General features: G+C 44.0%; 4 protein-coding genes across 7 annotated transcripts; 2 read left to right on the top strand and 2 right to left on the bottom strand.

Moving 5' to 3' along the window:
• The first annotated feature begins 326 nt into the window (after nucleotides 1–326).
• Nucleotides 327–4,504, top strand: LOC136520690 (putative clathrin assembly protein At5g57200). Of its 4 annotated transcripts, XM_066514325.1 has the most exons (15): nucleotides 331–964; nucleotides 1,161–1,230; nucleotides 1,319–1,416; nucleotides 1,559–1,697; nucleotides 1,825–1,952; nucleotides 2,016–2,108; nucleotides 2,273–2,323; nucleotides 2,419–2,484; nucleotides 2,578–2,643; nucleotides 2,748–2,828; nucleotides 3,039–3,104; nucleotides 3,203–3,382; nucleotides 3,473–3,551; nucleotides 3,725–3,843; nucleotides 3,986–4,504. In XM_066514325.1, exons 1-15 carry the CDS (start codon nucleotides 878–880, stop codon nucleotides 4,379–4,381), a joined length of 1,719 nt encoding a protein of 572 aa, XP_066370422.1. In that variant the 5' UTR covers nucleotides 331–877; the 3' UTR covers nucleotides 4,382–4,504. The 4 variants fall into 4 exon arrangements, with proteins under 4 accessions (XP_066370419.1, XP_066370420.1, XP_066370421.1 ...); XM_066514323.1 differs by having other exon boundaries at nucleotides 329–964; nucleotides 3,203–3,551; XM_066514324.1 differs by having other exon boundaries at nucleotides 329–964; nucleotides 1,825–2,108.
• Nucleotides 4,505–4,637: 133 nt separating this feature from the next.
• On the bottom strand, nucleotides 4,638–5,784 carry LOC136520691 (uncharacterized). Its single transcript, XM_066514327.1, has 2 exons — nucleotides 5,097–5,784; nucleotides 4,638–4,911 (listed from the first exon to the last, which is right to left on the bottom strand). Exons 1-2 carry the CDS (start codon nucleotides 5,782–5,784, stop codon nucleotides 4,850–4,852), a joined length of 750 nt encoding a protein of 249 aa, XP_066370424.1. The 3' UTR covers nucleotides 4,638–4,849.
• A 198-nt stretch (nucleotides 5,785–5,982) lies between these two features.
• LOC136520692 (diphthamide biosynthesis protein 3-like) lies at nucleotides 5,983–7,668 on the top strand. Its single transcript, XM_066514328.1, has 2 exons — nucleotides 5,983–6,251; nucleotides 7,387–7,668. The coding sequence occupies exon 1, from the start codon at nucleotides 5,983–5,985 to the stop codon at nucleotides 6,226–6,228; it is 246 nt and encodes an 81-aa protein (XP_066370425.1). The 3' UTR covers nucleotides 6,229–6,251; nucleotides 7,387–7,668.
• A 901-nt stretch (nucleotides 7,669–8,569) lies between these two features.
• On the bottom strand, nucleotides 8,570–13,623 carry LOC136520775 (uncharacterized). Its single transcript, XM_066514427.1, has 5 exons — nucleotides 12,998–13,623; nucleotides 12,440–12,543; nucleotides 11,476–11,652; nucleotides 9,363–11,017; nucleotides 8,570–8,982 (listed from the first exon to the last, which is right to left on the bottom strand). Exons 1-5 carry the CDS (start codon nucleotides 13,138–13,140, stop codon nucleotides 8,836–8,838), a joined length of 2,226 nt encoding a protein of 741 aa, XP_066370524.1. The 5' UTR covers nucleotides 13,141–13,623; the 3' UTR covers nucleotides 8,570–8,835.
• Between the last annotated feature and the right edge of the window lie 2,757 nt (nucleotides 13,624–16,380).

Here is a 16,380-nt window from a genome sequence, read left to right as displayed (position 1 = left end):
ATCCGAACATCATGTTACAAAATTGCTTTTTTTAACACGTTCATTCTATTTTAAAAAAAAATACAACGCACACTCATACTTAAAATACTATATCGATATTATGTTTCGGTGCAACACATGGGCATTTATCTAGTTAAAAAAATAAATGTTGCGTAGTACTCCATCTGTCCCAAATTATCTGTCGCTTTTAGTTTTCGTGCCATAAGTTTGACTCGATTTGTAGAAAATACGTGCAATATTTATATCTCTAAATAAATTTATTAAAAAACTAGATTCAAATATCTTTCCGATGATACCAATTATGTACCATAATATTAATATTTTTTAATATATATTTTATTCAATTTGTTTCTCGAAAAGCGAAAACGACAGATATTTTGGGACGGATAACTTAGTTGGAACGGGACAACATACTTTACAGGATTCGTCGAGGCCTTAATTCGTTTCTTCCCAAGGGAGTTTGGAGAGGATCGGAGGGAATTGAGGGGATCTTCACTCCTCGATCCCCTATAATCCTCTTGGTTTCGGATAAAACGAACAAGGCGGGATCCATTAGATCGATTTGGGGAATTCATACTCATCGAGTTTAGGTGACACCGTGACAGAGTCCGGTGGCGCGCCCTGCGCGGGCGACCCGATCGAGCCGAAGTGACCGTACGCGCCCAGCAGGCCGTTCCGTTCCTACCAAAACGACGCAAGCCCGCCCGCGCTTCCCGTCCTAGCTCCCTTCCCTTCGCCTCCCCGTCCGTCCGCCCGCCCGCCCGCCGCGCGCTAAACTTGGGCGTAGTTGCCCAGCTGGCAGGTTTGCCGGTCGGTGAGCGGTGATCGCGTGGCCCGTGGGGACGCGGCGGAGGACGGCGGGGCACGGCCGGCCGGCATGGGTTCCGGGACGTGGCGCAAGGCCTACGGCGCGCTCAAGGACTCCACCAAGGTCGGCCTCGCCAACTTCAACAGCGAGTACAAGGTGATGACGACGATGCCTTGCCTCCGGTGTCCGATCGATCGGTCCCCATCCATTCACCCGCCGCGCCGGGCGCCGCCGCCCGGCCTCCCGTCCCATGGCGTTCGACTGTCATCTTCCCTCCCGGCTCTTCTTCGTCCCACCATGGCCATTATTGCCCATTGTGAAGGCGCTTAATTTTCTGATGGATTCCTTGCAGGATCTAGACATCTCCATTGTGAAGGCGACGAACCACGTGGAGTGCCCGCCCAAGGAGCGCCACTTCAGGAGTGAGTGCTAGCTCGATCCTATATGTTTCCGAGAGGGCATTCGCAGCAGCATCAGGTGTTCATGGTCGGTTTCCTCTGCTTCGTGCAGGGATACTCATCGCGACCTCGGGGCATCGCCCTCGAGCCGACGTCGCCTATTCGATATGCACGCTGGCGAGGAGGTTGTCCAAGACCAAGAACTGGATAGTGGGTCTTGCTTCTTCTTGCTCCATTGTTCATGAACTCATGATGATCCTTTGATTCACTCACTCACATTATTTATTTATTTCTGGTTCCCTTTGATTCTGCTACCTTTCTGAGAACATGCCAACCCATTTCTTGATTACAGGTTGCACTGAAGACGTTGATAGTGATACACAGGCTGCTCAGAGAAGGCGATGGCACATTCAAGGAGGATTTCCTCACCTATTCATACAGAGGAAACATTCTGCAAATCCCACAGTTCAAGGATGACTCCAGCCCATTAGGTTGTTTTGTGTTCAATCTGCATTTTTCCATGGGTGCAAAAAAATGTGCCCTCCCTGTGTCTGTTCTGCTTCAAATCCTTCAATGCCTGAACAAACAGGTTCTCTGCTCGCTCGCTTTTGCATGCAGCTTGGGACTGCTCCGCTTGGGTTCGCACGTACGCGCTCTACCTTGACGAACGGGTCGAGTGCTTCAGGGTTCTCAAGTATGATGTCGAATTAGATCGTCTGCTCAAGTTACCCCAGGCTTCTGGCAAGGTAGGCATCATTGTGAATTGTTTGCTCCACGTGAATGCTATTCTGAATCTTGGCAAATCCCAGGCACACAGCAGAACAAGAACCCTGCCGCTCGGGGAACTTTTGGATCAGTTGCCAGCATTGCAGAAACTGCTTCTCAGGCTTATTTACTGTCAGGTTTAATTTTAGAAAATAAAACTGTGTTAAGCCTGGTTTATGAAATAAGAAACACTACTGAGCTTTCAAATAAGAAATTTTGTTAAGCGGCCAGTGTATACATACAACTCTCTGATATAGACTGATACCGATACACCATTTCATTTTCCATTGTCATTTTGCAGCCTGAAGGTGCAGCCTGCACAAATTACCTTGTACAATATGCCTTAGCTCTTGTAAGTCTGAAACTTGTTCTGGCAAAGATTTTTGGCACAATATAGTGTGTGTTTCCTTATATCCTTAAGTCTTACAGAGGTCTTATGGGCCATAGGTTTTGAAGGAAAGTTTCAAAATATACTGTTCAATCAATGATGGCATCATCAATCTTGTTGATATGGTAACTTCCAGTTCTTACTGAAATGCTTTTTTACATATATCTCCATAATCTGAACATACGGAGAATAACTTATATTTCTCTCATGTGATGCAGTATTTTGAGATGCCAAAATATGATGCAATCAAGGCCCTTGAAATTTATAAACGAGCTGGTCAGCAGGTATAGAAACTAAGCAATTTTACCAAGAACTGGGTTCAAGAGTATATATTTGGATGAACTATCTGGTTCTTGGAATCTCATGGTGTGTACCATCAATTTCACAGGCAGAAAAACTTTCTAATTTCTATGACCACTGCAAACATCTTGAGCTGGCCAGGACTTTCCAGTTTCCCACTCTGAGGCAGGCATGTTCCGACATTCCTTACTGATTTTAACAGATAAATCTTCAGGAAAGATATATTACATCACTGAATATACCACAGTTATAAGTGTAAAAATGTCAGTGGTTTAAATCCCATTTGGAAATTGGAATGACTTAAATTTTGTCCTCTGCACACTGTATTGTACTATTAGTCACTCACAGTGTTGATGGGCTACTAATTACCACTATGCAGCCGCCGCCTTCATTTCTTGTGACAATGGAAGAGTATATCAGAGAAGCACCCCGTGCCGATACTGAGGTAAGAGTTTGGTGAGTGTGTCCAGTGTCAGTGGAACTGCAAAAGGTCAAAGCACATAGGAGAATATCTCTGATAATTATTGCTGTTTGCTAAACCAGGAAAACCATGAAGAGAATCAACCTAGTGATAATGAAGAAGCAGCTCCACAGGAAGCCGAGAAACCTGTGGAAGATGAAAAACTAGAATCTGCAGAGCCTGAAGCAGAGCCACAACCTGCTGCTGGGCCTCTGGAAGAACCAGTGGAACCTCAGCCACGGGCGACTACCGGGGATCTATTAGTATTTCCTCTATGTTTCAAGAAGAATCTATACTTCAGCTCAATACCTGCTTCTTCAAAGCCTCATGTTTTACTAATATATGAACTGCAGAACTTGGATGAAGAAGTAAACCCCATGATTGCAGACCTTGAAGAAAGCAATGCGCTGGCTCTTGCTATTGTGGCACCAGGTTCAGTGCTTATAATATCAATGCACTGCTCAATAGCATATCCTGTTAAGCATAACTGCACTAGCAGCAATTTTGAATTGGTGCTATTTTGTGAAGAGAATGCTTTTACTTAAGGAAAATCATATGTGTTATAAGCTGCGTGCACTATGTAGTAACTTGTCTCTTAAATGTAGGTAATGAAAACAAGATGTCAACTTCTCGAGACTTGTCTGCCCTTGACAAGGCTGGATGGGAATTGGCACTGGTTACTGCGCCAAGTAACCACACAAATCAACAAGTCGGCAATCAATTGGTATGTAGACCTTTGCTATCTCTAGAGAAAATATGATCGTATGAATTCACACAGATTATTAGCTGTAAAAGATGTGGTCATAAATACAGAATTTAAGTAAAAGCAATCAGAGCTAAATTACTTACTTGCATTTGCTGAACAGGCTGGGGGATTTGACAAGCTATTGCTCGACAGTCTTTACGAAGACGAGGCAAGGAGACAACAAATAGCCAGTGTGACCTACACTGGAAGTCTTGCAGCAAACCCATTTGACCCCAATGATCCATTTGTCATGTCAAATAGCTTTGCGCCACCATCAAATGTGCAGCTAGCTATGATGGCAGAGCAGCAGCAATATTACCAGGCACAGCAGCAGCAGTACTATCAGGTACAGCAGCAGCAGCAGATGGTGATGTTGCCGCCTCAAACATACCAGCAGCAGTCTCAGTATTCTGCCCCTTCTTCTCAACCTGGATTATCCAATCCTTTTGGTGATCCATTCAGTAGCCTCGTCACGATGGCTAATCCACCGACGCAAAGCAATTCAAATTTAGTCTGAATTGCATATTTTGTTTCTACCGCTCCCACTAATTTTGATCGTACACAACATTGACAATTCTGAGGAGCAACTTGTATAGTTCAAAAACTTTGAATACTGTATCTTGACGATACACTGTACTGCAGTAGTGCTCACAATTGAAAACTAATATGATCTGAAATGTTAATATAATACACAGCTTTGACTTGTACACCAATATCAGCTACTATGGGAGCAATGTTTCCCATCATACGTTCCAGATGTCAGATAGCATAGAGAAGACGGTGAAATCATAGTTTTTATTTATAGACTAGTCTTACATAAAATTAGAAGATCACATGAATTCAGTACAATTTTATTTTACACGGTAGCTAATGAATTCATCAGTTCAACACTCTCTTTTTTTTTTGTACAACAGCACTAAATGACATGAAAGTGACACCTTTTCCAGACCTCCTTCATCCAGTGCAATAATAAGGCTCCTTCCATTCATTCCTCTTGAGCTTGATTGGCATCCGTATTTGGGCTCTCCACTTCATATCGAAAGTGACCTGCATATTTGTCGATACTCCATGTAAGACCGAACTCTCAATAAGCAGGTGCTATAGAAACAAAGCAGAACGATGAAATGTCTCGAGATTGTTCTGATTTCTAGCAGTTCTTATGCATCCGTTTCAGTTCAGAATTGACCAGATCCGAATAGCGAAATGGAGATCCCAAATAGTCGAATTGTTACCTTTGATGAAGTAGGTCGAGCATGGGTACCCGCGGGAGTCGGCGACGACGGCGCGGGCCTCGTCGGTGGAGAGCCCCCGCCTCGGCGATGCCGAGGAGCCGATGTGCCCACCACCGTGGCCAATAAGCGCGAGAATCCCCTGGGCCACGCCGGCGGGCCGGGGCGGCACGAAGTAGGATGTCCCGGGCCGGAAGGGCGCCCAGTCGGGCTCGGCCGCCCGCGCCATGGCGCTGTCGATCGCCTCCTCCAACGGCCGGGACAGCGCGGAGGCGTCCGCCGCAGGTGCAGAGGGCCCCGCGGCGTCCTCTTCAAGAACCCCCGCCGCAGGCCGGCGAGTGTGGTTGTGCCGGCGGCTCAGAACCACCCCGGGCTGGGGCTGGGCCCCGAGGCGGCGCGCTAGGACCGCTGCTGCCCGGGAGGAGAGCACGCGCGCCATGGATGCCTTCACGTCACGGATCCGGAGTCGGAGCGGGCAGCCTGGAAGACGGAGCAGCAGCAGCAGCTTGTTAGCGCTTGCGTCCGACGGCGAGCTGGTGCGGCGTGTCGCGAAGGTTTGGGGCCTGTTGGGCCGAGAAGTGGGGAGCGTCGGGTAAATATAGCAGATACTCAAGGGCTTTTCCGTAAAAGAGTCGGTGGTCGGTTCCGAATCGGGTGCGTGTCGTTTTGGACGGAAACCGGCAAACCGCATGCTGTTTCCGCCGGTTTCTCTCAGGGGTATTTCCGTAATAATGAAATGTTTACAAGGGGTAATCGGAACATTAGCAGCCGCCCACAACCGCCTTAACCCTCACGCAACTGCCTCTTTGCGGCGGCGCGAAACACCGACGACGCGTCTTCTCTCTGGTTGCGAGCGCGGTCGGAGGAGCTAGGGTTTCGCTGCGGCGAGATGTCGGCGTACGACGAGGTGGAGATCGAGGACATGGAGTGGAACGCGGAGCTGAAGGCGTACACGTACCCGTGCCCCTGCGGCGACCTCTTCCAGATCACGCTCGACGACCTCCGCCTCGGGGAGGAGATTGCGCGCTGCCCCTCGTGCTCGCTCTTCCTCACCGTCGTCTACAACGCCGAGGACTTCGCCGACGCCAAGGAGCCGACCCAGAAGCCGTCCCCGAGCCCAGTCGCCGTCGCCTGATGTGGCCCGTGCCAGGCGAGATGGTGAGGCCCCTGTTTCCTGGGAGTTTCTGTAGTCGCTCTGAAATTTCGCCTTTTGAAGCCTTCTGTTGTTATATATGTCTCGTTTGAACCAATCGGTAGCTATGAAATTTTGGGTGCAGTAAGATTGGGGATTAGAATCCAGCTAGGAAATTTGTTGCAAGCCTCTAGCGCCGTGGTTGGATTATTGCGCTTCTTGTGGAATTGAGAACTAGTGATTGCTGCTGGAAGGAATGGGTAGTATTGATCCTATTGATGGTGTGCAAAACACACAAGTTCGTTTTTTATCTTTATTAGTTTGTGGGGCAACCAACTTTGCCCAAAAGAAACAAATAAAATTTGGTTAAGTTGGTCAAGGATTGGTGGGAAGGTGCTAGGTGCATAGAATCAGACTGAATTGCCATGTGCATCAGATTTATGAGGAGTTGAGGACAATAAGCTGGATGTTGGCAAACTAAAAGAATTCCATCAAACATCAGTTGAGTGGCTGATTTGAGCTTCATCATGTGGTTTTGCTTGTGTGACTTATGAACTTTGCTAGTTCATTTTCCTGCTGGGGGTTATGCATTGATGCAACAACCTTTACTCTGTTTACTGGTTATGCTGCTGAGGCTAATATGTTGGAATCAAAATAATGTATGCAAGTCCACAACATTCAGTTTGTGTTTGTCCATGATGATGGGGGTTAAGCCCACAACGTTTATACCTTGTACAACATAAGTAGTTCAAGTTCAAGTAATCAAGTTTGATTTTGTGTGGTAGGGACATGGAGATCGTTTAGTTAACCTGTTTTAGACTTTAGACATCCCAAATCTCCAAGACATAAGTAAAATCTGTATAGCTAGGTTCATGTTTTCCCTAGTACTATTTTCTCAAGCAGTTTGGTTCACACCAGACTCTACAGTGTAAGCTATAACTTTTGTTGCATGTCATCATGTTGTATAAGGGCCCGAGCGTTCATGTACAACTTTTTGACCTCCTAGGGCGCCGATAAGGCGTGTTGTATTGGACATTTTCTCTACCTTAATACAAAGAAGCGCAAACCTTTTGCTTGTTCGAGAAAAAAAAATCATGTTGTATAAGGGTCACTAATGTTTCTCATTTGAATCATGTTGACATTATTTTATAATGCTTGCAGGATCTCAGAGCAGGAAAAGGAATGAGTTCATGTTTGACATAAAAGGAATGGAGTTCATGTTTGACACACACCACTACGGGAGCATTTATACAACTTACTTAGATGAGTGAACCTGCTGCATATTTTCAAAGCTCAGGTTGTTAAACTTTTTTTTTGTGGGTGACATTGTTGTAAGGTGACATAGACAACTCATGCTATGAAAATTTTTGTTTGTCACTATTTATCATTGAACGTGGGCACGTGGCCTTACCAAGTTTGAAATCCGATCTATCTTAGGTGATATATTCATTTGTGTTCCACCTCGTGAGTTCTTATTGGAGCTAAGCCATTGGGTTGTGCAGACATTCTCTGCATGAATCTAACTTCAGCTGCATTAGGACTTGTTTGGTAGGGGGCTCCTCCCCAAAGGCTCTTCCAGAGGAGCTGGGCCGTTTTGAAGAAGCCACAAAATGACTCCAGCTAAAAACAGCTCAAAAGGCTCCTATCCTCCACAGGAGCTGGAGCTAGAGAGGAGCCCTACCGCGAATGGGGTCTTACGTTACATTGATATACCGTACTATAGTTCCCCATCCAATGTATTCTGTTTGTTATATTTTACTTTCCATAGTACCATCATGCACCTTCGTGTTCTGTTCATGATTTAGATTCACGGCCAATAGTATGCGAGTCGGATTCCAAGATGACTGGCCACATTACGGAGTCCAATTCCAAGATGACTGGCCATTTTACAGAGTCTGATTCCAAGATGACTGCAACAAGCTACATGTTCTGTTGCCATGTTGCTAGTATATGGTAAAAATGATGTACCTGAAAAGCCAAAATGAATCGAAGGAGTAATTCTTTTCTTGTGCTATGGTTAATATCATCACCTGGCCCAGCTTCGGCACTGATAAACAGTAACGCTGACTGTAACACAACTCAACCAACTTGAAGCATATGATTGGACCAATATTGAATCCAGCTCTTTTGGCATATATCAACAAATGGCAGGTTTTGAAGGTGAATCTCTAAACAGCTGATAAACTTTCTGATGATGTAGAATTGAGCTGAAGCCTCAATGATAACACCACAATGCACTTTCATCTGATTATGTAGGTGGTCACTGTATTCACATCTCACACGGGCAACAATCAGTTATCTTTGATTGCCACCGTTCTCAAAATAAGAAATGGCAAAAAGGGCGTTAAGAACGCAGAAACCTTGCAGATTTATTGTTGGGTCACAAGCCAAAAAAATGTATGCTGCCTTCACTTCACAACCAGCAGGCAGCTGTTTCAGATGTACAGTTCGATTTATCAGCTTACAGGGGGCATGTACAAATTACTATTTACCGATCAATCAGATGGTTATATACTGTTAGCATGTTACATCAGATCCATTGTCGAATGGAGATACGTATAAAAAACTACAACACCGTATGTATGGAAGAAATATTTATAGCTGTACTGGTTAAATTTGACGTAAAAGGTCACTGATCTTCCTGAGTTCTTTTAGAGCTGCTACTGCCTTAGCTTGCTCTGTGCTTCTAGGAATTGCTTTCTCAAGTTTCTCCACTGAAGTCGAGAGTGAATTTGGTTGAAACAGCATCTCGATATCCTGTGATATAAACTAGCAAATTAGCCAAGGGAAAATACAAGAAAAGGTATCTCATGATCTGATCATAAGGTGCATATATCCGACAATGGGGGCATTATCTGCTTGTTCTTTCCTATCTTCTTACTTGGACGAAAAAAAAAAGGGGGGGGGGGGGGGGGGGGGGGGGGGGGGGGCAGGAAGTACAAACTTCACTAGTATTTGATAAACCTGCCTAGCGTCTGACTATCAGAATAGTATGAGTTCTAAAGGAGAAATATAAACTAAGAGGTATTGACAACATAAAATATGAACTTTACAGAAAAAAGATCGACCAGATAAATATATATATGTGGCCTCTATTTGGCAACAAGTTCTTTTTAGTTTTTATCAAGTAAGGTTACCTGTATGTTCTCAACCATAGATTCACCAAGAGATCTTAATGTTCTGCTCAACTCTTTATCAGTCACATTTGTTATTGAACATATTGCCAATGTTTCTTTTTGGCCACCTTTATCACTAGTGGAATTTTGGTCATCTTTTATTTTCGGCTTCCCATCAACAGAACACAGTCTACACTGTTGAACTGGATAAGTATCCACTATTCCAGATGTTCGATCTGTTGTTGCTGCTTCATCAGTTCTACCATTGTGCACAAAGAGTGGATCAGGTTCATTAACCACTCTGTCATCACAGGGATTACATGGTTCTTCCAGATGATGGGTATCATGATCGTATTCAGTGCCACATGACAAAGTGGTACTGCTGCTCCTCGATAAATACCCACTAGCTGCTCCAAGAGGATCTCTAATTTCACCTGAAGTTGAGCAGTAACCATCATGCTGGCCTATCTCACATGCATTCTTTGAATTACTCTCAATAGCCTCTGAAGTACCTTTACCAACATGATGCTTTTGTTTTTCTATAAGCATGTGTGGCACACTATTTATCAGCTCTGCAGGAACTTTATCAGCATTGTGAAGTTCATCAGTAGTGGACTGCCTAGTTGAAGTCATATCGTTGTTTTCAAAATTAACAGCCTTGCTTCTGGAAACATTCGACTCAGTGTTAGACAAGCTTCTTCTCAAGAAGCCCCTTCCCTTCATCTTGAAGACACCACCACCCTTTTGGTCCATTGATGGCTGGAGAATCTTCCATGTCTCTTCCCAATAGTTGGGTGTAGTCAAGAGAGAATTTCCTCTCATCGGGGATGAAGGAAGATTTGCTTCAAGGGCAAAAGATTGCAGTAACTTGGCTTTCTCAATTAAGCTCTTTAAGTCAATATCTTCTGGAAAATTTAACAACCTCACTAGGCAAGAAGTCGCATGTTCACTCCCTAACAAGGAGGATCTGAGATGAAACATCATTGATACTGCCATTGACAAAATCAGCGCACCACGAGGAGAACATAACACTTTAAACTGATAATCTGCCCTACTACTGATATCGGTACAATAAGAATGGTTAGGAGAAGAGAAGATCTCATCCCAAATAAACAGAAGACTGTCAAGTGAAAATTCACGACCAAATAGGACGCGGAGCCATCGTAATGCAAAGTACTGAGGTTCAACTCCTAACTCCACAAGGTGACTATGAAGAGAGGAATCAACACTAGCAAGCAAGTGATATATTGCAGATGATGCCTCTCTTACAGGTGTTAAACCCATGCTTGATTCTGGGGCAGGACTCAGAGAATAGAAGTCAGTGATAGCAACCACTCCTTGCGCACCGTTCATCAAATTCTCAAACATAGAGTAAGCATCATGCTCCATAAACTTTTCTGATAAAATAATACCCAGCTCACCCTCTGCTCCATATGCATCATTGACCAAGAAAAGATCTCTAGTATAAGGATCAAGGTCAGCCAAACTTCTAATTTTAGCTGTTCTACCCTCAACATTGTTTTTCCTGTCACTTCTGTTCAGCTTTGAACGATCTGGAAAAGTTTGACCATCAAAATCATCACCCAAAAGCTCTTCATGAAGGTCCCTGACTTGTCTGAAGTGCTGCACATCAGCGTGAAGTACATAGAGAAGAGGAGCTAAGAGTTCATGCATTCCTGTAGGAGGAAAGTGATTTATGTTGACAAATGCATAGAATGAGGACAGATGAATGGTTATCTCATCAGAAAACAAAAGTCACACACCTACTGGTTTGGACCCTTGTTAAGTTGTTCAAAAAGGTTTTGGCATGTTGTTACAAAGTGCACCTATGTTTTTACCTTTGGCAGAAATAATGTTTAGTCACCTAAACTAGGCCAAATAAATTTTGCTTCAATATGCAATATAGAAGTACTCAACTAAAGTTAGGTTAATAATTGCAGAAAGAACTAGGTAGTTATTTTTAGAAGTGAAGTTTTGGTTCCACGTAGGCATTGAATAGGTATAAGATTAGGAACCAACTTCGGGGATGTGCACTTAGGCATATCATGTTGCGGCTATACAACTTTAGTTGGTATCAATCATTTTTTCAGGAGATAAATAGCTCACAGTGACTGAAAAGATATCAACGCTTTACCTTGTCTGTAACCAAACTCTGGGTATCTGAGGCTCCATACTAACAATATACGTCCAAGCATAGACTGGCATGTGCTTGTTTGGAAGAAGTCCCCCAATTCAGGGTATAGGCGGGACAGATCTTGGTTAAGCATTTTCTCAAGCTCCGCATTCCTGAAATATTGGCCCCAAGTGCTCCCTGCATGACAATGTACAGATTTTTTTTCCATAAAAGCTGATGTCACTAATAGTGATTTTGTGGAAGATGTCACTTTCTTACATTGCTATAGGATTGAGTACTGATTGAAGATAATATATGACTGGTGAGATAATAATAGCATGTCTTGCCCTCCCTTTGTGTACTCTCTTCTCTCTTTTTTTTTTTGATCGGGTACAACTTGGACGCACACAACCCACACACTCCACACTCACACCACACGCGCACACACGCGTTCGCGTCCGTACACACGCAAAGAAGAGATTGGGAGGCTTCGCTGCCTCCAGTGCGCGGGAAACGCGCAGTACCACCGAACGCGCACGCGTGCGTGTACCCTAAAATTTCTGGAAAAATTCCAGAAAAAGGTGCGATCACCAGGGTTGGGTAACATCCCACTGGACAGACCTACCACTGGACCACGGGTCCATTCGCCTCTTCTCTCTTTTAATGAAATGATGCGCAAGTCTCTTGCGTGTTCAAGAAGGAAAAAAAAGAAAATAATAGCATGGTCTGCAGGTTGGAGCTAGTGAGAGATAACAATGCAACAAAAAAGGTTTCTCTCTGCATTCCCTCCCCTTTCTTTTAAGTACCAGAAGACTTTATTTAACATCTGACTACCTTCTCGGACAAATGGACTGTAACTCATATGTTAATCTAGCACAAAACATCTCCTATCCAAGCATAACCTTAGTTTTTTAATAAATCATGGGTAACACAACAACTCAGAGACCACACGCTTTAAAGGCAAAAGGCAAAAGCTAGCGCCTACCTGGGCTCTGCGAGAGTGGATTCTCCACAATCAAGTCAGGGGCACCTTCTTCATCCTTGGAAAGATGGGGATCTATTAGCAGCCTTCGCCGCAGATTAGCATATCTGTAGCAATCAACAATTAAAATTCTAGAGTCAAAGCCCTGAGACCCAACAAAAATTGCTTGGGACTAAAAGGCTTTGTTGTTGTTGTTTGTTGTTGTTGTTCTCAATTTCCAATTCCTTCTAGTTTATTTCCATGGAGTCAAACCAAACAATAAAGATCTTTAGAACAATCAAGTACCATTTCGGCATTTCAAGAAGCCAGAACTTTTTTTTATGAGGAACTGTGGCAGGCGCGAGGCTGACATGAACATTATATTAGCATATGCAAGGATCTTTGGCATACAAGATTTGAGAGAAAGGCAATAAAGAACTAAGCAACAATCTTGGTATGAAAGCCTAAGATAACTTGATCTACGGCCGCGAAATGAGCTCAATCTTGGTATTAAAACATTTCAAGAAATGTAAGAAGCTTCTGCAGGGTCAAATGCAACATGATTCCCCGAGACGATCACACCTCCGGCGGGAGTCGGCAGCGGCGCGGCGGAGCTCGTCGGTGGAGACGGCGGCGGAGCCGGGGATGACGCCGAGATCGGCGCGCCACCGGGCACCGCGGAGGACCGAGAAGCTCGGCCTCGCCGGAGAGCCCGGCATTGTCATCTTGGCTCCAGCCTCCACTGCGGGAGCACGAACCAGACACACCCTCACCGAAGGAAGGAGCTGCGGGCTGGCGATGCGGAGCCGACCGGAGGGGTCAATATCGGTTTGCGATCGTGACGAGGGATTGGGATCGAGGACGATGAGTAGGGCGGTCGCAGCGTGGTTTCTTGCCGTGGGAAAGTGGGAGGACGGAAGGGAGGGGAGAACTGGGGAAAGCGAGGGAGGATGTGTCGCCGGTGGCTTGTGTCGCAACTGTCGCTGGAATACAGCAAGCGTCCTGTTTGCTCCTCGGCTCCATTAACATTATTTATTTTCTGTTGTAATAAAAAACATTATTTATTTTCTGACTAGTTATTTTGTCAATTGATGAAATTAAGGTACTCAAGATTTTCGCGCAAACTTGAGACCAATGTCTCCATAATGCAAATTCAGTGCTAAATGTCAAATGATTGAGATGTGGACATGTGGTGAACCAACAGAACTGATCTAACCTGCTATTTTGTTCCTTCCACAGTGACGGAAATAGAAATGGAATTAGTTCAAATCTATCTTCCACCGATAATGTCCGTAGCTTTGTTTCATTTACGTTTGCGATAGCACACATACAACCAAACAGCTAAGTCCATGTCTCTCGCTTAGTATGGGTGATTGTTTTAACTAAAATTATTTCTCCACTAGAAACTAGAAAGTGACATCTCCATTGATAGCTATATGTATATAGTAACTTTAATATTTTTATAATATATTGGGTCAGTCTTTTATAGGCATTCACAAAATCACAAGCATGTGTGATGCATAAAATTTACGGAAATATGTTGGCAAGACTACGACTCTATTTCTCTTTATCAACCAGTGCATGGACAACAATCAATAATTTTCTATCCGTAAATATTCGACTGTGTTGTGTGCTGATATCACCGTTCTAGGCCTGGTTTAGATTGCAAGTTTTTTCACTCTCTCTCCATCACATCAAATCTTTGGATACATGCATGGAGTATTAAATATAGATAAAAAAATAACTAATTACACAGTTTGATTGTAAATTGCGAGACGAATCTTTTGAGCCTAGTTAGGACAATAATTGTCAAATACAAACGAAAGTGCTACAGTGCCAAATACTGATTCCTAACCCCAATCTAAACCAGGCCCTATGTGTACATCTGTGGGGTCTCATTAGAAGTTGGATATTCTTTTAAACACCCCGAAGATTCCGGCTTATATTAATGAGACAACATATGAAGTGCATTATATGGCAAAAATATACTCTTTTCTCCATTCTTTTTCTTCCATTGTGTTTTCGAACGAGTTTTTAATGAAACATGAGCTAGTTGAAAGCATCTAGACTTCTAGTTGGGTTTCGGTGATTAATGACAATACGTGATTACTATGCCTATCATGTGTTTTGTAGAGGCAATTAAGTTAGGTCATGGTAATGCCAATTGATTGGGCAATCATGGTTGTCATGCCCTACGATGGAAATCGTTTCGGTTTTTAAAGGATGGACGACAAGGTTAAGGATGGACTAGTTCTAAGTGTCGTTTGGTGTTGAAGAGACACTTAGAGTAATTTAGGACTTTGTTTTTTCTTTGGCCGTACTATTAAGAGATGTATGAACTAGTAGCTTGACCTAGATAAGTCTAATGGGTTAGGTGTGGTGCACACCTGTCAAATCTAGCACTAGGTAGCTCCTAAGTAGCCATAAGATCAATTGGAGCAAACTTCATTGACATATGATTTCGAGTTGAAAGTGAATAGAGGGTCAAATGTTGATCGAACGCTGGCAGTAGAGTCCGGTCAGTTTATTTGATCAAGGTGAAGTCGTCTGGTTGCGACCGGACGCTGAGAGAAAAGTGACCGGATGTTGGGTGCCAGAGTCTGGTCAACTTCAGTAAGATTCCAGAGAGAGAGAATCCTGATTGGACGTGTCCGGTTAGTGCTGACCGGACGCTGGTCAGGTTCCGGTTACTGACTGGACGCTGAACAGCAATGTGACCGGACGCTGGGTGCCAAAGTCCGGTCAACAACAGTAAGATTCCAGAGAGCAGTTTTTGCAACCGGACGCTGGTCAGAGTCCGGTCACAACTTAACGGCTCTGTGGCAGGGAGAACTGATCGCAGCGTCCGGTCACCTTGACCAGAGCGTCTAGTCACCCCGCAGTGTGCTGACTCAAGCACATAACGGTTTATTTTGAATGAGGGGGTATAAATACTTCCTCTATTCATTCAAGGGAGTACTCTTGTCTATTTCAACAGCTGAGAAACACCCTTGAGAGTGCTAAGAAGAGCAAAGGCATAGTGAGGTGATTGAGATTTGAGAATCCAAGATTAAGACCTCATTAGTGAAAAGAGAGTAGCAAGTGTGCATTCACCTTTCTCATTAGGCTTGTTGTGGTCAAGTGAGAGTTCTTGTTTGTTACTCTTGGTGATTGTCATCACCTAAATGGCTTGGTGGTGATTGGGAGTTTGGTGGTCATCTGACGGAGCTTATGGATGACCTAACTCAAGTTGTGAGCGGTTGTGAGTGATTCACCATGACAGAGTGTCGAAGAATCAATCTGTAGAGAGCACTTGATCCTTGCGCGGATCAAGGGGGAGCTATGTAACACCCCGGTGTTACGCAAGCATTTAGGCACTGCAAATCATGAACATAATACATCATCAAGCATCATAATCATACATGCATAATCATGTTAAATAATAACTGAAATAATGCTTTGAAACATATGAAACATGCTCTTGAAACATGTATGTTGCATTACTGTTTAAATGAACCTAGGTCGTGTTTGTGCTTGTAATAATGTTTAACATGATTGTTTGGGAGTACAAATGACTTAGAAATGTTTCACATGCATTTTGGAGCAAGGTTGGTATTCAAATTTTCCCAAATTTTGCTTTTTAAAAATAATCTTCTAAAATAGGGTTTTTGATTTAAATTAACTTTAAATCTATAGTTCAAAATCTAATTGGATTTTGGCCTTACTCTTTTTGGCAAAGTTGTAGAGTACATTTTTCTGAGCAACTTTTATTTTGGGTCCAACTTTTGAAATTACTTTGAAAAGGTTTAAAAATTCATTTGAATGAATTTGGGGAAGAAAATAAAAAGGAAAATCACATTTTCCACCTTAATGGGCCACGCCCTCGCTTCTCGGCCCACGACCGAAGCTGGCCCGGCCTGCCTCCGCGCCCACCGTCCGCTCGCCCTCACCCACGCTCCAACTGCGCCAGGGCACGCGAGCCGCGT

This window comes from Miscanthus floridulus, chromosome 18 (genome assembly GCF_019320115.1).
Source record: "Miscanthus floridulus cultivar M001 chromosome 18, ASM1932011v1, whole genome shotgun sequence".
NCBI lineage: Eukaryota > Viridiplantae > Streptophyta > Magnoliopsida > Poales > Poaceae > Miscanthus > Miscanthus floridulus.
This window is presented reverse-complemented; position numbering and strand designations above follow the sequence as displayed.